Source organism: Hibiscus syriacus, unplaced genomic scaffold (assembly GCF_006381635.1).
Source record: "Hibiscus syriacus cultivar Baekdansim isolate YM2019G1 unplaced genomic scaffold, ASM638163v2 tig00111311_pilon, whole genome shotgun sequence".
NCBI lineage: Eukaryota > Viridiplantae > Streptophyta > Magnoliopsida > Malvales > Malvaceae > Hibiscus > Hibiscus syriacus.
This window is the reverse complement of record NW_024063054.1, coordinates 2,276,663-2,300,396: the sequence shown is the minus strand read 5'-3', so window position 1 is coordinate 2,300,396 and position 23,734 is coordinate 2,276,663. Positions and strand designations below refer to the sequence as shown.

At 35.1% G+C, this 23,734-nt stretch overlaps 1 protein-coding gene across 1 annotated transcript; it reads right to left on the bottom strand.

Moving 5' to 3' along the window:
• Positions 1 to 483: 483 nt before the first annotated feature.
• Positions 484 to 23,421, bottom strand: LOC120158342 (NAC domain-containing protein 59-like). The gene is made up of 8 exons (XM_039169209.1): positions 23,387 to 23,421; positions 2,387 to 2,677; positions 2,024 to 2,301; positions 1,767 to 1,919; positions 1,475 to 1,657; positions 1,166 to 1,363; positions 1,014 to 1,079; positions 484 to 943 (listed from the first exon to the last, which is right to left on the bottom strand). The coding sequence occupies exons 2-8, from the start codon at positions 2,652 to 2,654 to the stop codon at positions 668 to 670; spliced, it is 1,422 nt and encodes a 473-aa protein (XP_039025140.1). The 5' UTR covers positions 2,655 to 2,677; positions 23,387 to 23,421; the 3' UTR covers positions 484 to 667.
• Between the last annotated feature and the right edge of the window lie 313 nt (positions 23,422 to 23,734).

Below are 23,734 nucleotides of genomic sequence, written 5' to 3'. Positions count from 1 at the left end.
AATATAATATTTTCATGTCATTTCAAAAAAGTATATTAGTTATTAAAATATTTAGTATATATAACATTAATAATATTATATTTTTCAATATTATAATTTAACTTAATAATATATAATAAATTATTAATATAATTTATATTATTTATTAAAATATTTAATATTTGTATAAAAATAATATTGTTTAATATTTAATACTATTAAAATATTTAATATATATAATAAAATTTAATAATATATAGTAAATTATTAATATATATTTAATATTAACTTTTTTGGAAATTAATTACCGCAAAATAATTTATATATTAAGTTTTAACTAGTCATAGTTTGTCCAACCGAATATATATTAAATATTATTTATAAAAATATTACTAAAAATTATTATTTCTCCTCCATAAAAAAGAAGTCATTAATTAACTTGCAACCTTCTTGATAAATTTATAAAGAAAACAATAAAAACTAAATTATATAAAATTGGAACTCACATAAGTTAAAAGATTCACTCATAAATGACATCAAATTACATATATTCTAATTCAGAAATCCTGTATCAAGGACATTACAGAAATCTACACATATATTCAAATGCACAAAAGTTATATCATATACAAGCAAACTAGTTCAAATCCAAATAACATTCTTCTTTAACTCCTAAAGACCTCCAATATTACGAAAGGGAGGGGGAGAGGGTTCTTTCTGTGTTGCTGGGAATTGATGTCCAAACCAAATCTTCATCATCAGTACGTAACCTTTTCCTGGACATATTTACTGCATGAGGTGAATTCATCATGCCTGCACAACACAAACTATCTATACATGTTAGATGTTGCTCTTCGTTGATGCTAGGTTGATTGTCGAAGGCATCGGGTGTTTTTCGATCTTCCGATATCCCAGCATCTAAAGTCCAATCATCAAACGTTTGCCCACAACTGTTTCCCTGGACCTGAATCAGAAATGGAATTAAACATCAGTGTTTACTTTTTTGCAAAGGAATTTCCTACAAAGCCATTTACTTCTTCAAGTGCTTCTAGTTTTCCGAAGATTTCATCCATTGATGGCCCAGCCAAATTTGATAAATCCTATATCATAATAAAGAATGATTAGTTCTACATATTGATTATCAATGACTAAGCAGTTAGAGATGTTATGGCTAGCCATATCTTACTATCTGAACTGAATCTTCAGCAGTATCAGTTCTGGAATTAGATGGCATGGTAGATCCATCATTGTCAATAACTAAGTGATATCGATTGCTTCTTTCATCAGCAGGCAGTAGGTTCCCTAAGTTGCTTCCTTGTTCATTGGTGCTAGATTGATCTTGAGGTACCTCTTGTTCGATTGGTATCCCAGTAACCGAGGGGAGCTAAATCATACAATATTAGTCAATTAGTAACAAAAAGCAAATATAAGTTCGGTTCAATTTTGTTTAGCAAGATTCACCACATGAGAACCTCTTCCCGCCCTAAGGACTTACATTTGGAATTGCATATTCTGCAACAAGGTTTCCGAAAACAAAAGGCAAAGAGCCGGTGCCACCGGTACTAGGGCTACCGCTGACAAGATATGAATTCCACAACTCCATAGATTGATGTTCAAGCCCTTGATGTTCATCAAGAACTTCCACCTGTTCTAACATCTTGTTAGGGTCCTCTTTGTCCTGTATCATTTGCAGACAAAATAATGATAATTTTACATATATACATGTAGCTCGTCATATTGACTATGAAAAACAGATCAATTATAATCTTAATCAGCATGAAAATTACCGTGAGGCATCTAGCAGCCTCTGCCTCATTTGCATTATTTTCAATATAATTCCCCAAGTTAGGAGGCAAATAATGACTAGACTGACATTCTTCAATGCATGAAACCTCATCCTTCCCGAACTTCCTCTTCAATTTACAAAGAACAAAAGTTGTCTGCAAAAATGAAAAGGGCGACAAAACAGCCAAAGTACAATCATGTCATCAAAGAACAAAAGTTGTAGGTACATAGCATACAGAGAAAAAAAAAACATATATACCTGGTTAGAAAGGTCAGTAGAATTGAGCTCATATTCATTCATGATCCAACCGGTCTTGATTTTGTCTTGGTCACCAACACGCCCCTTATAAAAGACCAACGTCTTTTTCTTGCCAATCACGGTCTTCATGTCCCTAGCCATAATCTGGCGAGGTTTGCCCGTCGGTTTCCAGTAACCTTTGCTGGTTGTCCTATTGATCCTCGAACTGTTCCGGTACTTAAAACTTGGTCTGTAAAAGAAATACCACACCTGATCGCCGGAGTGTATATTCGAATGTCCTACAAAAGAAAGACAATATCATGTAATTGTATCAAAAAGGGTGTGTGAAACTAGACCTACCGGTGAAATATAAGTAGTTGTTACCAGGTAATTGCCAAGGCTCTAACCCGCAAATATCTTCCACTTCAGCGATAGCTTGGACAAGAGAATCACGGCCGAGGTTTTTGTTTTGTAGATAGAAATGGAGGAGCTCGAAATCCGTGGGGTGGAATCTGTACCCCGTTATGCTGAGTATTTTTTTCCACAGATAGTAACCAACAGCAACCCAGAAGAGGTAATAGCAATAGTAATTGCTGAACCGTTCTTCATTAACTATTGACCGAATGATGTGGTAACCCTTTTTGTTCCTCATTCCAAAACTGAAAAAAAGAAGAAGCGAGGCCGGTGATCTGATGGAAGTAGAAAAGAGATTAAAAAAAATCGTTGTTGTGTTGTAAGAACAGAGTGAAGTATGAAGTGGTTTATATGGCACTGGCACTGGCACTGGTCCTTGAAGTGAATTGTCCTCAGAAATTACATAATTTGTGGCTTGGGGCCTAAGTTCCAAAAGTGAGAGCGACCCTTCCCAGAAACCGCGTTTACATTTTTTCCTATTTACTGAGGGTGACGTTGTAGGCATTAGATCATTTCTCCAACGTGGCAAGGGTTTTGTGCATATATGGAAATGATAAAGACCAAAGAGTCGGGAGTGCTAAATAATGAAGAGGAAGGATCGAGAATTTTGACTTGCTTAGTAAAAGGATTGACTAAAGTTGGTCTGATTCTGTTCATTTTCTTTTCCCATATGTTACTAGGATTTTGTCCCCTTGAACTTAATGCAAGGGAAGTTGCTGAGATAGTGCAAGAGTCGACCCCACGTTTCATCATCCAATCACATTGATTGTCATTGCTTTGTTGGTTCTTTTTTAACCAACTTTTTTTTGGATTTACTAAAATGACCAACTAAATCGTAATGCGATCGATAATTCGCAACGCGATCTCCGGTATCGCAAATCAGTTTCGAGATTCGCAACGTGATTCTGACTATCGCATTGCGATTTCCCAAATTCACGTTGCGATTTTCCTAATTCGCAATGCGAATACGTAAATCGCAACGCGAATTTGGAAAATCGCAACGCGGATTTGGAAAATCGCAATGCGATTACGTAAATCGCAATGCGAATACGTAAATCGCAACGAGATTCTGACTATCGCAATACTGAATTTCAAATTCGCAACTCGATTTCTGAATAAGCAACATGTTTTAATTTCGTAACACAAATGTTTTGGGTACATAACTACGCAGCAGCAGCAACTCATAACCTAAATCCCTAAATCGCAACTCATTCCATCTCCATTTATCACTCTCTCCGGCGACATCCGTTCCTATATCCAACGAAATCCTTCCCCATCCGGCAACAGGTTTTAGTTTTTCAGCTCGTTTGTTTAGTAAATTAATTTACAATAATGAAATCATCTAATGTTGATCATGTTTGGATAGATTTGTGTTTTGGAGGGTCATGGGAGAATGTTCATGGTGTTTTACAATATATGCCTTTACCCATGAATCTTCAACTAAAACTGTCATTAAAAAAGTTAACTTATGAAACTCTAATGTTACGTGTTGCAAATAAATTGAATTTAGAGCCCCTAAGTGGATTTAGGCTATCTTATCAGAGAAATGGTAAAGTTTATTTGTTAACCGACAATGAAGATGTTGAACGATTCATTGCTTACATTAGTGTTTCAAGTGATGATGTTACATTGTATGTTGTTGAACCTAGAAGTAGTGAAGTTGGGTCAGTAGCGGGTAGTAATCAACTAAGTTTTTTAACCCCAGTTTATGGTGCTCAAAATTTAATGGTTCCACCACAATTTCATCACCAAGCAAATATTGTTTCACCATATTTCCAATACCAAACACAATCTCAAAACCCACAACCTTTCCCTAATCCAAATCCCAATCAACTTTCAGCACCAAATTCCGATTTTCGTATTGACCAGTTAGACGATGATGAGCCAACAGAAAAAATTGTGAGTACTAGTCAGTATTCGAAATTTGATCTTGGTCAATACCCGGACTTTGATCTTGGTCAATACTCGGATTTTGATGATTTTTCAGAAGAAGAAACAAACCCTGCGTGTAATGATTTTGATATTGGTCAATACCCGAATTTTGATGATGAAACAGCCGTTGCCGAGAAAGATGTTGTTGATGATAATGAGAAGGAAGTTACGACTGTAAATGAACATGTTGAACATCCATTCTGTAATTCATATAACACTGAAGAAGAAGAAGAAATCCCCAAAGAAAAGTCCCCGAAGAAAATGCCACGGGAGTATAATTGGAATATGCCAGAATTACTTCAGATACCGGAAGAAGAGTTGGTAAAGATAGCAGTTGATTGTTAAACAAAAATTATTCTTATCAAGAAAGATGATTGTTTTGATACAAAGGAAGACTTGAAGATAACTTTGTATACGAAATGTGTGGAAGATGGCTATCAACTAAAAGTTAACAAATCAAGCATAGATCGTTTCGAAAGTGGCGTATGATTGCAAAGAGGATAAAAGATTGTGAAATGTTTCAAGTTAGGACTTTTATTGATAAACATACATGTTCAAGAACCCAAGTTTTTCCTCACCATAGATAGGCAAACAAAAAGGTGTTGGGTGGTTTTCTGGCTGAGTTAATGTTTTTGAATGGTAGGGTATATCGGGGACATGAAATTATGACTGACATTAATGCTCGGATCAAGATTAGTATCTCATATTCTCAAGCTTGGAGAGCCAAATGTTATGCCTTAGAATTGTTGAGGGGGTCGCCAGAAGCATCGTTTGCCCAACTGCCGGCTTATTGTCACAATTTAAAGCTGAAAAATCCTGGGTCGGTAACTCATATCAAAACAGATAGAGATGGATGCTTTGAGTTACTGTTTATCGCCATTGGTGCTGCGGTTAGTAAATCAATATAATTTTGTTGACTCATTTTTGTTAGTTACATGCATTTCACATTTAAATGATTATATTTCTTGTATATATGATTTTGTAGATTCGTTCGTTTATTAATTGCATGCGCCCAGTTATTATAGTTGACGAAGCACATTTAAAAGGTCGATACCTTGGAGTAAACTTATTAGCAGTAGCCATGGATGCTAACAATGGGATACTGCCAATAGCTTACGGGGTTGGCAAATCTGAAATCTCTGATTCATGGACATGGTTTATGGGGCATCTTAGGGATTGCATAGGTCATATTAGCAATTTGACAATCATATCCGATAGGGCAAACTCAATTGACAACGCTGTTAGAAGGTGTTTCCCAGATGCTTTTCATGGACTTTGTGGTGTTCATTTGTATAGAAATCTAAAATCAAGGTCTGCTGGTATAAAAAAATCACAAATGGATATACTGGAAGGCTGTAAAAGCTTATCGGGAAGTGGATTTTAATAAGCATATAAACTATTTAAGACGTGTTTTGCCTCAGTGTACTCAAACACTAGAAGATGTCGGGTTTGAAAGATGGTCAAGAGTACATCAACTTGGAGCAAGATATGGTTTCATGACGTCTAATAGTGCAGAATCAATCAACGCTCTAAGTCGTCATTCCCGGAAATTACCCATTACTATGTTAATGGAGTTTTTTCGAGCCTCTATTCAACAGTGGTACTACAAGAAAAGAAATCATGCATGTATTATTTCTTTAAATTCGTAACTTATCATATATTTTACTAAGTATTATTTATTTAAATTTACAGAAATATTGGAACATCGTGTTACACCATGGACAGAAAAAAAGATAACGAAACGTGTTGTGAAGTCAACGTCATGGAGAGTTGAACCATGTTCAAACACTTTGTTTGAAGTACTGGATAATAACTTAAATGGGCTTGTCGATCTAAATGCAAAGACGTGTAGTTGTATGAAATGGCAAACATCTGGTTATCCGTGTGGCCATGTTATAAAAGTTTCTCTTCATCTAAATCAAGATGATTCAAGCGCATACGCTATGGATTGCTACACTACAGAAGTATATCGATAGACTTATGGCGAGATTGTCTACCCTATTCCACATCCTTCTGAGTGGGACATATCAGATGACTTACAAACAATTTTGCCACCAGTCATGGACAGAAGGCTACCTGGCCGACCAAAAAGTCACGATCGTATACCGTCTAAGGGTGAAGAGAATAAGAGATCGACATGTAGTCGGTGCAAGGAAAGTGGTCATACAAGGTTGACATGTGAATCACCAGTGCCATCACAATCATCTTTTCCTCTACCAAAATATGGATCCTCATCAAAATTCAAAGCTCATATGGTGTCAAGAAAAAGGCAATCAAAATCGCAATCAAAATCAAAATCCCAATCACAACCGGCTTCACCTTTTGGGACTATTAACTTAGGTGATTTTTAAATGCAAACGTTGTATTATGTGTATTTTATATGTAAACTTTTAACATTTTCAGTTAGGCATGTATTAGTAACTTGAGTTTGAACATTGCTATGATCTGTTCAGTTGTTATCACTTATTACACATTCATTTGAATATCGCAACGTGAATTTGACTATTATGTGTATTTTATGTGTAAACTTTTAACATTTTCAGTTAGGCATGTATTAGTAACTTGAGTTTGAACATTGCTATGATATGTTCAGTTGTTATCACTTATTAGACATTCATTTGACTATCGCAATGCGGAAATCGCAACGCGAATATGACTATATCGCAACACGGAAATGACTATCGCAATGCGGAATTGACTATCGCAAAGCGGAAATGACTATCGCAACAAGAGAATCGCAATGCGAAATGAAAATCGCAATGAGTGAATCGCAATGCGAAAATGAAAATCGCAACGCGAAATTAGTTTCGCGTTGCGATTTTCATTTTCGCATTGCGATTCACTCATTGCGATTTTCATTTCGCATTGCGATTCTCTCGTTACGATAGTCATTTCGCGTTGCGATAGTCTTTTTGCATTCAACATAATGCAGATTGAAATCAACAAATCAACTATTACATTTCAATCAATTAAACAAGCACAAATATTATGTACACATCAATTAAACAAATCAACATTTACAAATCATCTTTTACAAATCAATTAAACAATCAAAAAATAATAATGAAATCAACTTTTGCACCCATACATCCATTTCACGCAGATCACTTTAGGATTAACCTGCAGAAACCAAACATTGAATCAACAACACTTTCTACACATCTAAAACCTACAAACAGCAAATTATTGAATTCTAGCTACTTAACCAAACATTTTCAAACCAAAAAGAGTAAATATGTTTAACAACACTTGCATTTGACTTACAAATTATTTATGGACACTTTCATAACGCGGATGCAGGTAGGAAGCGTCTCGCATATATCGCTCTAGCCATAAAATACCAAACCACAAGCCTACTGCACCTCTATCTCTATCGTGGGAGGTAGAAAATGTATTTCCTGTCGTCAAACGCTCCAAGCACATGCATATGAGAGGACCACAATCCCCTCTGGCTTCCTTCATTTGTTGTGGCGCGGTCTCGTCTCTGATAACTGTAACATTGAACTTCTTTGGCTTCTTGTTTCCAGACTTAGTCCAATAATCAATTGCATCCAAGAATTTAGCCAAATGAGAGCTCCATCCCTTAATCATATCTCTCAAATAAGACAATGATATGTAATTTATCATGCTGTCATATACTATTATCTTTAGGGATGGGAGCTGAAGCTCGACGAGAAGCCAATGAGTATGGTCCAAAACAGGGATAAACACCTGCATCAAAATGTAATAATTCAAATTGCGCACTTATTTATGAACACCTTTAAAATATTTAAACAAATATACTAACCTTATCGACCTCCCACCATGCAGGATAAAGTTTAGCTTGTCCATTAGCCAACACATATGATTCCTGTCGTTGATTCTTCAAGTGAACTACGTGAAAAGACATCGGCATAATTGTATATCGCGTTTTTTAAATATTTTTCTTCAATTTCCTTACAATTAGAAGACGTGTCACCCATGCATCAATATGCTGTTTTATAAAAAAAAAGACATATATTAGTGAATTACATAAATTTTAAAAAAAATTAATCAAACTGAAATATAAGAAATATAAGACTTACCCCCCATCGAAATAGCCGTTGTCTTCAACCCCCTAATAATACACCCCACCAAGACCGTTCAATCAACAAATGCATATCATCGTTGAGTTTGTATATGTCATTGTAATACCCTTGGCTCCGCTCATGTAGATAAAAATCAACTGCGATCTTAGCCCAAAGGGTATTATCCAGAATTGTTTCCGGTAGTTGTTTCCTCTCCACTTCATCTGCCGGAATGGTACTGCCGGTAACTTATACGAAAGCCAACAGTCATCCATCATGTCGGATACGTGAGGGGGCTTCTCAATAATTCGATATATTACGCCGTGTGAATCAGGCTCTAGAATGTTGGGAGGGACCTCTTTAACGATGACAGTGGCCTCTTGAATGGTGGGAGGGGACTCTTGAGGGATGATAGGGGCCTCTTGAACGATAGGGGAGGCCTCTTGAACGATGACAGGTGAGTCGGGCTTTTTCTTACGGATTCTTCGCACTATTGGGGTGAACGGAGACGTAATGGCACGTGCACGCTGTCTGATGCGTGAACTTCGTCTTGCAAGAAAAACCCGACGTAGAGCATCCATCTTAGCGGGCCACTAAAAATAAATTAATACATAAATCAGTAAATAAACAGACATGATATTAAACAGTGAGAACAAAGACAAATATATTTCAAACTTGCACGGTATTCACCCAAGTCATATAATATATCATTGTTCACAAAATGCATCAGATAACATTCCAGAAGTAAGCACTTATATAAACATTTAAAAGGACAACATATAGGTTTAGTGTAGGTTCAATGACAACATAAAGAGTAGTAGTTTATTCTTGAAACTTAAATTTTCAACACTGTGAAGTTAGTATTTGTCTTTTGGTTGAAGTAATGCAATTCATTCAAGTTTCAATTTGCAGAAGAAGAATAGAATCTGCAAATGACTATCGCAACGCGAAAATGACTATCGCAACGAGAGAATCGCAATGCGAAATGAAAATCGCAACAACAAAATCGCAACGCGAAAATGACTATCGCAATGCGAATTTGACTATCGCAACGAGAGAATCGCAATGCGATTTTCATTTCGCATTGCGATTCTTTCGTTGCGATAGTCAAATTCGCATTGCGATAGTCATTTTCGCATTGCGATAGTCATTTTCGCATTGCGATTCTCTCGTTGCGATAGTCATTTTCGCATTGCGATAGTAAACTATTCTTCTTCTGCAAATTGAAACTTGAATGAATTGCATTACTTCAACCAAAAGACAACCAAAAACAAATACTAACTTCACAGGGTTAAAGAATAAACAGTTAAACAGTATTGGCAGCAACCGAATGAATTTACTAAGCAATCTAAGTGAAATTACGAGTAAATTTATCATCAAGTTAAATATGAAAAATATTAAACTTACCTTATTGCGTAAAGTATGAACCTCATTCTGCAACGTTGCTACAATCTCACATAGAGCTGCTACCTCACCACGTAAAGTAGACACCTCAACACGCCATACACCATTGTCATCACGTAAAGTACCGACCTCCTCACGCAAGGCATTGACCTCATTACGTAACTCCTCTAACTCATCCCGTGGAGGTGGAGGTGGAGAACAGAGATAAACGTCGTGGCATCTTTGCGGTCGCCTACATGAGGTGTGGTGGAGAAGAGGCTCGATGATGTCACAGAATAGGTGATGACTCTCGTTGTGGAGGTGTATATTCGGGTCGATCAGGTGATGACTCTAGGTGAGGTGATGGCTCTCAAAGTGGTGGCTGCTCATCATCTGTGCCATAAAAAAAGCTTACTAGCTTTCCACCAATCAGTGGCAAGCTCAGCTTCGTGGGTGTCAGCCTCTGTAATGGAATGTTGGCCTCCTAACAATATAAAAGCTCAAACAAAGTTAAACGTGTACTGGTAATAACTTGTTTATAAACATATGGTAGTATTTGTGTTAACTTACATTATTTATTGTAGTATACGGTAGTAAATCTTCCCATTGTTGCAAGGACCGTTTCCTCTTCCAGGAAATAGCCCTAGAATATCATTAGAAGTTTTTAATGCATATGTCTACATGGCGGGAAAGGCCTCAAATATCCAAATCTAAAAATAATATAATAACAAACATTAGTAATTGTTAAAGAATTAATTATAATTTTGGAAACATTATATAAAAATTATTACCTTAAAGGCTCAAATAAAGCCTGACAAAGTGTATTTGGAACCATCGCCACGCAAACTTTTCCGATCATTAAAGGCAGACGAAAACTTATTCCATGTAGCTCTCCATAGATACGAACCCCACGAAACAGGTTCCATGCATTTAGGTCCTCTACCAATTTAATTAGATCATTAGGAATAGGTTGTCGGGCCTCTCTGCCTAAAAAGCCTGCTTGCAAAAGTATTAGAAGGCATACTCGGACAACATCGACGTCATCCATCCGAGTAAAACCATCTTTCTTATTCAATAATCTCGTCAAGTCTTCCACGTGTAAATTCGACTTCTCCGTTGATGCTCAGGAAAAACCCGAGAAAACCATGATAGGCGGGTAATATGTCTAGTGTACCGATCTACATCATCGTGTCCGAAGCGTAGACTGGTGATTAAGCAAAACTTCTCCCGCCCAAAACACGTATACGCTGGTGGAAAATCAAACCATATCTCTTCATCACGACGTTGTATAGTCTCTGGTAGATCGCTAGTCATGGTTTGAAGAAACAGATGGGTCAATATAGCATCTCCACCCGGATGTTGTACTTTCAGCCATGGCCCGAAGCAAGTATCCTCAAATATTTTTCTTTGTGCAGGTGAAAGCTTCGACACAATTTTTTTGGCCAGGCTTACTTTATTTCTTAAGGCCAATTGAGCCGAATAAAAGTTCTGCAAAAACAATAAACATACCAATTTAGATATACCAAAAACTACACTGTGAAGATATTAACAATAAACATAAAGAGTAGTAGTTTATTCTTCAAACTTAAATTTGCAACACTGTGAATTTAGTATTTGTTTTTTGGTTGAAGTAATGCAATTCATTCAAGTTTCAATTTACAGAAGAAGAATAGTTTCTGAAACTTTAAATCACAACACGAAAATGAAAATCGCAACACAAAAATGACTATCACAACACGAATTTGACTATCGCAACGCGAAATGAAAATCGCATTGCGATTCTCTCGTTGCGATAGTCAAATTCGCATTGCGATAGTCATTTTCGCGTTGCGATTCACTCGTTGCGATAGACATTCTGGGTTTCAAATACTAAAATTGAAAGAAACTTGAATGGATTGCATTACTTCAACCAAAAGATAAAACAAGACAAATACTAACTTCACAGGGTTAAAGACTAAACAGTTTAGCAGTATTGGCAGCAATCGAATGAATATAATAAGCAATCTAAGTGAAATGTTAATCTATTATTGAAAACACCAGGAAACTTATCATCAATTTCAATATGAAAAACCTAATAATAATGCAAAAATTTCAAAATAAAAATAATTAAAAAAACTAACCCTCGGTGGTTGATTTGGTTGATTTTCCATTTCTGACCGTGAATGATTTCGTCGGAGATGGAGAATGTTATCATCGTGGGAACTGATTTCGTCGGAGATGGGGATGAATGTCGCCTTAGAGAGTGAGAGATGGAGAAGAGACTGAGTTGTGATTTAGGGTTTTAGGTTATGAGTTGCGATTACGGGATATACTGTGGACGGTTCAGTGTTCCGATATATTAATATATTCGTGTTTGGAATTTGAAAAAAAATACGCGTTAATACGAATGGCGCTATGTAAGTCGCATTGCGATAGTCAGATTCGCATTGCGATTTACGTATCGCATTGCGATTTTCCAAATTCGCATTGCGATTACGAAAATCGCATTGCGAATTAGGAAATCGCAATGCGATAGTAAGAATCGCGTTGCGAATCTGGAAACTGATTTGCGATACCGGAGATCGCGTTGCGAATTATCGATCGCATTGCGATTTAGTTGGTCATTTTGGCAAATCCAAAAAAAGTTGGTTAAAATCGTATATTATAAGGCATTTTTGGTCACTGAGGTTATTTTCTCTTATAAAAAAAGGCTACTTGTAGACATTCTAGAATCTCCATACCGTGTTGTTTCTATTGGCATATCATGATTTATGTAACCCAGTTTCTCATATTTTAGTTCTCCAATACAAATATAAAAATTATACCTTTAATAATATGTATCGAAAAAAATTAAATTGTAAGAGTAAGAAAAAATAAATAAATTTATTTTTATTATGTTTAATAAACTATTTACTAAATACATAACCATCTCATATATTTTAAGGCCCTGAGTGATACTAAAATGTATATCTTTATAAAACGAAAGTATATTCTAATACTTTAAATAATTAATTAATATTAAGTTAATAAATCGTATAAAATGATTAAAATAAGGGCTTAAATTATAAAAGTAAAATGTATGATTGAAAAAATTAACGGCATCGATTATAAAGGTAAAAAGTGAGAATTAAAAAAAATTAAGAACCTCAATTTTAAAGGTAAAAAGTGAGATTACAAAAAATAGGGGCCCTAAATTCTACAAGTAAAAAATGGGATTGAATAAAATAGGGGACTCAATTATAAAGGTAAAAAGTGATATTGAAAAAAATAATGAGTTCAATTATAAAGGTACAAAGTGAGATTGAAAAACTTAATATCATCAATTATAAATGTAAAAAAATGGAATTGAAAAACAAAATAAAGGCCTCAGTTATAAAAATAAAACATAGAATTACAAAAATAGAGACCTCAACTATAAAGATAAAAAACTAAAATATAAAATAAACAATATAATAGAAAATTTAAGGAGCCTACAAAAAATGAGAGGTCTAAACAGTTGCTCAGGTGCACTCCTAATAGCCAAAAAAAAAATAAGAAGTAGAATTTTAATGAAAAGCAAAAAAGAATTTAAAAAACATCATATCAACATCGTTGTTGATTTTTTTATGATAGCTAATAAAATTAAAATGTAAGGTTAAGTATAATTTTTAAAAAAATTAATAATTGAATAATCAAAGCAAAAATAAAATAATAAATAAATGATTAAACAAAGAATTTATTATTATTAATTATATAAAAATTCCACAATTTTAAGCCCGCGCAAGAGAGGCCCTGAACAAATGCCCCTCTTATCTATGCTTAAATATGCACTACAGCAAAATGGGTTTATAACGATATTTTTAGCGGCGTTTTAGAATAAAAGCCACAAAATAACAAATTTCGCGGCGTTTAAGCAAAAACACCGTTTAATACTCATACCTTAGTGGCGTTTTTATACAAACGTCTAAAAATTCATACTTTAGTGGCGTTTTTATACAAACGCCGCTATAGATTCGTACTTTAGTGGTGTTTTTATACAAACGCGCTATAGACTCGTACCTTAGTGGTGTTTGTACACAAAAGCCTCAAGTTTTCAGTTTCTAAGAGTCTCGCGCCCCTTTAATCCTTTTTCATTTTTTCCCTTCACCTATTTTTTCATTCCTGTCGGAAGTTATTGGAAGTGGAGGTAGTGGAGGGAGAGGGAAGAGAGGAAAATGGGTTTTATTGGAAGTGGAGGTGAGTTGTATTTATTCTCTCTCTTGATATTGTTGAAGGGTCTTCAAACAATTTGAAGTAGAGTTTGGATTATAATTTAGGGTATGAGGGAAGAGACAATCAAAGGAAAATAAGAACCAAATGGATCTGAATATGGACTTGAACGCCCCTCACTCAATGGGCACAACTATCACCGGGGTCACCTACAACAGCGATGTCGTCCTCGGCGCCGACTCTCGTACCGGCACTGGTATTCGATTACTTTTTCTTTCTCTTATTATTAGAAATTTGAATTTCCAAATAATGTACTGATTTTTTTGATTTGTTTGATTAGGGATGTATGTTGCTAACCGAGCATCTCACAAAATTACACAACTCACTGACAAGGTTTACGTTTGCCTCTCTGGATCCGTAATTCTTACTAAATCGATTCTCGATGGTCTATAAGGCGTGGTCAAGAAGGCTGTTGGACTTGGCGGGTGGCATTGGCTGGTAATTCTTTCAAATTTGACTCCCCCCCACCAAAACAAAAGTAGCGTGGATTCAATTTGAGCTATTATCAAATAAACGTTTTGGTTTTATTTCATTTATTTATATTTTTTTCCTTTTCATTTTTGTGAATTTTGCATTGAATCATTCTCTCTGATCCAATTTGGTTTTACTTCTTTTTCTTGTACTTGGTGTTCGTAATCTACTCTGAAGTCTTGATATTTATTTTTTAAAAATTAAATTTATTAGGTGCTGATCTTCATATTTGGTGTTACTTTTTTCGATTGCATGATTGAGTATTCTTGTTGATCTTGGTTTGGGAATGTTCAAGGAACCCATATTTTATATTCTGAATTCTGATTCAGTTCTGTCTTGGTATTAATCTCTCAAGCTTTTTGCTTATCTTGTGCTATTTGAAACTTGCAATCGTTTCTTAACCCGATTATCTTTCCTTGGTTTTTAAGAAAAATCCCCCCTTTTCTGTTCCATTTCTTTGCAGTTTTCGTAACATCTATCTGCAATTCTCATGATTGAATATGGGATTTATTCATAGCTTTGATTCCTTAAAAATTATATAGTGCTTTTCATTTATCTTTTCTATTTATTATTTCTTGCCAAATATCCAAATCCACTTATTGGAGCAGTATATTAATCATTTACTTTGTTGTTGATTGTGATATTCATTTGTCCAACTAATACTTGGGATTAACTATTCCGAGACTCAATACCTTTGATATAAGTGATTTGGATGATAATATTCTGTAGCGAAAACTGAAAAGTAGTTGAGGTTGGTCCCTCCATTGTGTCTTCACCTTTAACTTTCACTATTTCTAATCTAAAAGCTCCATTGTCTCATTTCTTTATCTTTTTATTGGTCCCTCCATGCTCTTTTTTTCTTCCATCTCTCAATTTTCAGCATCTGATGACACTCAAAAGTCCCACAGATCTCTTTCTTGTGACTCACAGTCTAAGAGTTCTGTTTCGACACCCCACGAGTCCACGGTATATGATTTTTAAAACGCTGTATTTATTTCTTGTATTTTTGTGATATCACATGTTGCCAATAAAATTTGTTCCCATTTGAAACTTTGTCGAGGATGGAAGCTGGTCTATATTCTCTCAAAACATTATACGTTTGAGTTTTCAACTTCATTTGTTGATTTTTTTTAACCTAATAAAATTTGGTGTCATGGCTTCAGGAAAACCTCTAGTCCAGTTGGTGTAAGTTTTATTTTTGTTAATTGTTGGATGTGAACTAAGTTGTTCGAGTCATATTTTGATTTGCCTGCTTGTATGTGTCAATTCTCGTACATTAGCTTTTTGTCTTCTTAACTTGGGTGTTCCACTCCATGCTGCCATGTAACCCAGCCTGTGGCCCTAAAGGTCGATTGAAGCATCAGAGGTCAACGCGAATGGATCCACGAAAAATCCTTCTTGACATGGCAATCATGTAAGTCTATGTTATGGCATGAGAGAAATAGAGTAAGATTCGAGAAAAGAATGAGAGAATTTAGAGAAGAAAACAATCATTCATTCATTGCATAAGGGAAAATGTTGATTACACAGCAGTTTTATTTAGTTACAGGCTGGTACAGAGAATCTAACAATGCCAGCTGGCATTTTATGCTAACAAATTGCCTAACATATTGATTCATATTATTCTTTGGTTGTTACAGGTATGGGCCATCCTGGTTGGGCCTCTCCACGTTGCTCTGGATATCTTCGGCTTGCTTCAACCCATCAAGTAACTCTAATCCCTTTTCTCCTCATGCTTCAATTCCCTCTTTCATTTCAATTCCAAAATTACTCTCCATAATCCCTAACCCTCGTTCCTCTTCCATTCCCAATTTCTGCTTGTTCGAATCCTGCTCATTTCCTCGATCTTCCCTTTCTTCTCCAACTGTAACAATACCCACCCCATGAGACCTTGTCCCCAAGATCAAATGTAGGAAACTGACCGCGTAACACCGAGTAATCTTCCCAAGTATCATTTGCTTCATCCTATTTTTCCATCGAACCAAAAGCTGAGTGATTGGTTTCCCATTTCTATTTACGATGCGTCTCCCAACAATTTTTAAGGGTTTGATTCTGAACTGATCATCGTCTTCTATTTCAGGAGGATCTGTTGCAGCACGTGAGGAGTCCCCGATGAATTTCTTCAAAAGGCTGACATGAAATACTGGGTGGAGTCTCGATGAGGTTAGTAAGTCCAATCTATAAGCTACTTCCCCTATCTTTTCTAGTATCTTGTAGGGTCTATAGTATTTAGCTGCTAATTTCAAATTTTTTTCCAGGGCAATTGAAGACTGCCTATATGGTTTTAATTTGAGGTAAACCAATTCTCCAATAGTAAAAACCCTTTCCGATCTACTTTTATCTGCTTGCTGCTTCATTCTATTGTTGGCTATTTCTAACTGATGCTTAACCAATTGCCTCATATGTTCCCTGCTATGCATGATTTCACTGACTGACTATAGTGTAGTATATGTAGGCCAAACCATAATAGGTGGTTTGTACCCATATAAAGCCTGAAAGGGAGTCAGTTTTAAGGTAGTATGGTAAGTGGTGTTGTACCACCACTCTGCCTGGGGTAACCATTTAGCCCACTTTCTAGATTGATATAAACAAATACCCCTTAAATACTGCTCCAAACATTGATTTACCCTATTTGTTTATCCATTCATTTCAGGATGATAAGCAGTGCTGAAAAGGGTCTTAGTACCCAATTGTTTCATCAATTCCTTCCAAAACAAACTAGTAAAGGTCTTATCTCTATCAGAGATGGCCATTTGAGGTTGACCATGTAATTTATAGACATTATCTAAGTAGAGTTTAGCTACCTCTGCTGTAGAATAAGGATGAGATAGGGACAGAAAATGACTGCATTTTGTAAACTTATCCACAATGACCAAAATGCAGTTTTTCTTAAGAGAAGTAGGCAAACCTTCAATGAAATCCATAGTTATAATATGCCAAGCTTGAGTAGGAACAAGAAGGGGCTGTAGCAAACCAGGTTTTGTTACATGTTCAACCTTAGTTTGCTGGAAAACTTCACAACATCTCACATAAGTAGCAACCATAGGTTTTAGATTTGGCCAATAAAAGTTTAACCTGATTCTATAATATGTAGCATGTGCCCCAGAATGTCCATCCTGAGCAGAATCATGTAGAGTTTGAATAATTTTCACCCTAAGGCTTCCAGTAGCCCCAATATAAACTCTCTCATTATATCTAAGATAATCCTTAGAATATTTCCATTTACTGTCAGCAGAAGGATTAATAGTCAGAATATAAATCTAATTCTGAGATAAAGAATCACCCTGATAGCTTTCTTCAATTTCTTGAACCCAAGTAGGCACCAAAACTGTCACTCCCATAGCCAAATACTGAGCTTGATCCTCCCATCTTCTAGATAAAGCATCAGCAACCACATTTGATTTTCCTTTTCTATACTGAATAGTATAGTCTAATCCCAACAGTTTTGTCAACCCTTTTTTCTGAATAGTGGTAGTCAGTTTCTGTTCTAAAAGAAACTTTAAGAGCTCATGGTCAGTCTTAATCACAAATAGTTTACTCTCCAAGTAGTGTCTCCATTTAGAAACAACCAAGAGAATAACAAGATATTCTCTTTCATAAATAGATAGTGTGAGTGTCTAGGACTCAAAGCTTTACTCAAATAAGCAATAGGTCTGCCTTCTTGTGAAAGAACAGCCCCCACACCCCTAAAACTAGCATATGTTTCTAGATTAAAGGGTTTAGAAAAATTTGGTAAAGCTAACACTGGAGCAGAACTCATAGCTCTTTTAATATCTTCAAAAGCAACACAAGCAGTAGAATTTCATTGAAACCCATCCTTTTTTAACATCTGTGTCAATGGTATGCTAATAATGTCATAATTTTTTATAAATCTTCTGTAGTATCCTGTCAGACCAAGAAATCCTCTAAGAGATTTAAGGGATTTAGTCTTAGGCCAAGTATGCATAGCTTCCACCTTACTAGGGTCTATAGACACCCCTGTAACAGAGATAATATGGCCTAGATATTCCACTTTAGTCTGACAAAAAAAAAACACTTGGAGAGTCTTGCAAATAATTGGTTCCTTTGCAAAACTTCCAAAACTAATTGTAAATGTTCAACATGATCTGCCATACTGCTGTTGTACACCAGTATATCATCAAAGAAAACTAAAATAAACTTTCTAAGGAAAGAATTAAATAATTCATTCATAAGAGTCTGAAATGTAGTCGGAGCATTAGTAAGGCCAAAAGGCATTACCTTAAATTCATAATGGCCTTGATGTGTTCTAAAACCAGTCTTGTAAATGTCTTCTAGTTTAATTCTAATATGTCAATAGCCTAACCTCAAATCAATTTTTGAAAAGTAAATTGTCCCATGTAGCTCATCCAATAAATCTTCTACAATAGGAATAGGAAACTTGTCTTTGATAGTCAGACTGTTTAATTTCCTGTAATCCACACAAAACCTCCATGTGTCATCCTTCTTTTTAATAAGAAGGCAATGAGAGGCAAATGGGATTCTTCTAGGTTAAATGACAGAAGAAGAAAGCATTGTAGTTATCTGTTTCTCAACATCAGCCTTCTGATTGTGAGGAAATCTATAAGGCCTCAGATTAACTGGTGTACCATTAGGTTTAAGTGGAATGACATGATCATGAGACCTCTGAGGAGGTAGCCCTTTAGGTTCAGCAAAGACTGAGCTGTATTTCTCCAATACATGTTGGAGTTCCATAGGAATAGAAGAAGAACTTCCTGCCATAGTCAATAGGACAATATGTCTCATAATATCATAATCCCCTGCACTTTTTTAATAATGTAGCCCCTAAAATTTGTTGCAATTCAGTTAAGGGCTGCTGTCCTTGAATATAAATATGCTTTCCTTCATGATCAAAACAAGTCATATTATTGAAGTCCATTAATATTGGACTAAATAACTTCATCCAATCCAATCATAAAACCATATCACTCACACCCAATTTAAGTAATCTAAAATCATGCAAAAATGTATGTCCCTGCATTTGCCACTGTACTTGGTTGCATCTAGCAGTACTGAATAGTTGCTGACCATTAGCCACAGTGATGGCCAAATGATAAGGGGTAGTAATCTGAATGTCAGCATCAGCCCATTTAGGAGCCAAGAAACTGTGTACTACACTATCAATTAGGATATTTAATGATTTTCCTTGTATAGAGCCCTAGATTATCAATGTAGTATGACCAATAGAGCCAGTAATAGCATTCATAGAGATTTCTAGGGTTTATTCTTCTATTTGTGGAGACTGATATGAGTCTATAGGCAAAAATTCAACTGTGTAAGTATCAATTTCCACAGAGATTACTAGGTTAAATGACAGAAGAAGAAAGCATTGTAGTTATCTGTTTCTCAACATTAGCCTTCTGATTATGAGGAAATCTATAAGGCCTCAGATTAACTGGTGTAGCATTAGGTTTAAGTGGAATGGCATGATCATGAGACCTCTGAGGAGGTAGCCCTTTAGGTTCAGCAAAGATTGAGCTGTATTTCTCCAATACATGTTGAAGTTCCATAGAAATAGAAGAAGAACTTCCTGCCATAGTCAATAGGACAATATATCTCATAATATCAGAATCCCCTGCACTCATTTTTAATAATGTTACCCCTGAAATTTGTTGCAATTCAGTTGAGGGCTGCTGTCCTTGAATATAAATATGCTTTCCTTCATGATCAAAACTTAAAGTCATATTGTTGAAGTCCATTAATATTGGACTAAATAACTTCATCCAATCCAATCATAAAACCATGTCACTCACACCCAATTTAAGTAATCTAAAATCATACAAAAATGTATGTCCCTGCATTTGCCACTGTACTTGGTTGCATCTAGCAGTACTGAATAGTTGCTGACCATTAGCCACAGTGATGGCCAAATGATAAGGGGTAGTAATCTGAATGTCAGCATCAGCCCATTTAGGAGCCAAGAAACTGTGTGTATTGCCACTATCAATTAGGATATTTAATGATTTTCCTTGTATATAGCCCTAGATTATCAATGTAGTATGACCAATAGAGCCAGTAATAACATTCATAGAGATTTCTAGGGTTTCTTCTTCTGTTTGTGGAGACTGATCTGAGTCTATAGGAAAAAATTCAACTGTGGAAGTATCAATTTCCTCAGTAATCATCTTCAGCTGTCTATTTTTACATTGATGACCTAGGAGGTATTTTTCACCACATTTAAAACAGAGATTATTCTTCCTTCTGTACTCAATAAGATTCTTCTTAGGGTTTGATACTGTTGTAGGTCTTGTAGTTGTTGGTAGTGAAGATGGTTTAGAAACAGTAATGGGATTTGGGTAGGGTGGGGATTTAAAAGAAGGCCTCAACCTTCTGTTCTCAAACTCCACAGATAGTTCATAGAGTTTAGCTTGCTTACTTGCTTCAGACAAATGTTTAGGATCTAAAGCCTTAACCCTATGCTTAATATCATCTCTGAGTCCACTAATAAAAAGTGACACAAAAATTCCTCAGTCAAAGTAGGATTCTACAAAAGCATATGAGGTTGTAACTCCTCAAACTTCTCTTGATAATCCTCACATATCCTTTATGAGTTAGCTTAGTGAATTCCTCCACAATATCAGAAAATACCTTTCACTAAATCTATGACAGAGATCAGCTTCAAACTCATGCCAAGTTACATTATGCTTCTGCATAATATAGCCATCAAACCATATTTCTGCTTTTCATGTAAGATACATAGTAGCCACCTCAACTCTATGCTCTACAGGAAAATTGCATAGGGAAAAATACTTAATGAACTTTTGAAGCCACCCCCTAGGATTTATTCCTTCAAAAAATGGCAGTTCAATTTTAGGTATGTGATACATACTCCCTGAACTGCTAAATGAACCCCCTAGTCCCCTGTTTTCAGCTTCCAGCCCCAGCATAATAGGTTTAGTGTGACTGTTTTCACCCATTTGATTTTTAGGCCTAGAATTGTTCCTAAGGGCTAAACATGCATCAGGCTTATCTTTCAAAATCCCAGGTTCATCAGTCTTATAAGTGAATTTTGATTTACCCTTCACTACAGTAAGCAAAACAGGATTTTTCTAACCATTTTTAGAGTTATTAGGAGTTTGTACCTGATCACCTACAGACTGCTCTTGTTCACCATTTCTGCCAGTTAATATCTTCAATAACTCCTCCACATAGCCTTGATTAGTGGACATTCTTGCCTCTAATGCAGTAATCCTATTTTCTTGAGTCTCCCACCATTTAGGTGGATTAGTCTCATCTTGGCCTTGTATCACCAAAGCAACTAGGTCTTCAATCTGTTTTTGTATCCCAGATAAATAAGTTTCCGCCATAGATTGATTTTTCTTTGGCATCCCACAAATTTTTTTGCCAGAATCGAAGCTCTGATTACCAAATTGTTATGGAATGAGAGAAATAGAGTAAGATTCGAGAAAAGAATGAGAGAAATTAGAGAAGAAAATAATCATTCATTCATTGCATAAGGGAAAATGTTGATTTCACATCAATTTTATTTAGTTACAGGCTGGTACAGAGAATTTAACAATGCCAACTAGCATTTTATGCTAACAAACTGCCTAATATACTGATTCATATCATTCTTTGGCTATTACAGGTACTGGGCCATCCTGGTTGGGCCTCTCCACGTTGCCCTAGATATCTTCGGCATGCTTCAACATATCAGGTAACTCTAATCCCTTTTCTCCTCGTGCTTCAATTCCCTCTTTCATTTCAATTCCCAAATTACTCTCCATATTCTCTAACCCTTGTTCCTCTTCCATTCTCAATTCATGCTCGTTCGAATCCTGCTCCTTTCTTCGATCTTCCCTTTCTTCTCCAACTGTAACAGTCTACAATTTTCTTTATCTTATGTATATATGCGCTAATGCCATGCTAACCACTCACATTCAAATGCATGCAGAGATGTACTTTTCTTATGCATGCATAGAGAATAGACTGATTCAAAAATAGACAATGAAAAGAGTTAAATTATCTAACTTTAAAATTAATAAATATTTAATTCAAAATTTAAAAGATACAAGATTTAATTTAATAAGTTTCAAATAAATATATAAGACTAAACTTGTCATTAACAAAATTTTGTACTGAATGACTTCATCCCACAATAAGATAATTAGGTTGAACCTTAAGGTTCCTACATGGAATTAGATTTTAAAACTTTCATATAATCTAGGTTCTTTTTATACTTTATAAATAATTTAATTTTGTATCCCTAAAATTTTATAATTTTATACTCTTAAATTTCTAGTATGTATTTCAAAAAATTCACACTCTAACCTATTGTAATTATATCATTATATAAATTAATTTTGACATATTAATAGCTCGTATTATATAATTCATGTATTGTTATAGGTTGTTATCATGTTTTATTTGATTTTATTGTGTCATGTTCAAAGTTATCTAACCTATTGTTTATGCATATATAATAGGTTTACGATGCGTTTATCAGACAATCAACTTCAAGCTATGATGCAGATGATACTACAAAATCAACCCTAGAGTCCACCATCTTAGGTGTTATTATTTTTTATTCTAGTTAACAATGTTGAACTATATTATGTTTTACATTAATGTAAACTTTGGTTTATTATTAAGGATTTCAAGTTTGTTTTCTGCATGTCAAGTTTATTAGATAATGTTACAGGTTAAATTTTGGTAACAAAAGAGTATAAAACAACATTTGAAAAATTATTTTTAATTCATAGCGTTTTTATTATATAAAAAAAGCCACTAAATACATAGTTAATACCGGCGTTTTTGAAAAATGTCACTAAAGTTTAAATCTTTTGCGGCGTTTGCTTTTATAAAGAAAATATCACTATATACATAGTTAATAGTGGCGTTTTACATTAAAAAAACGTCAATATATAACATAACATTTAGCGGCATTTTGAGAAGAAACACCACAAAAGAAAAGATAAATAGTGGCGTTTGGAAAAAATGCCGCTAAATATCATAACATTTGCTGCGTTTGTTTCAAAGGTGCTTTTTGTGGCATTTGTTTTTGCACCACAAAGGGTTTTAGTGACGTTGTTGAAAACATTTTGATGTTTCGATATAACAAATTAAGTTAAATGAATTTTAAGATTTTACAAAAGATTTTCTAAGTATATTAGATGTAATTATTCGAATATCAAAATATTACTCCAAGTCTTTCAAAGTTCATTTTAATCCTTTCTAAAGTGTAAAATTGTGTTTTATACTTAAAAAAATTTCAAAACAATTTTACAAAGTATTTCGAACC

Excerpts from the sequence above, each read along its gene's own strand:
- LOC120158342 (XM_039169209.1), bottom strand. The coding sequence starts at position 2,654 with ATGAGGAACAAAAAGGGTTACCACATCATTCGGTCAATAGTTAATGAA. Across the intron at positions 1,658-1,766 it reads AGGCTGCTAGATGCCTCACG|GACAAAGAGGACCCTAACAA; the intron begins GTAATTTTCATG and ends CAAATGATACAG. Across the intron at positions 1,080-1,165 it reads CTGAAGATTCAGTTCAGATA|GATTTATCAAATTTGGCTGG; the intron begins GTAAGATATGGC and ends ATTATGATATAG.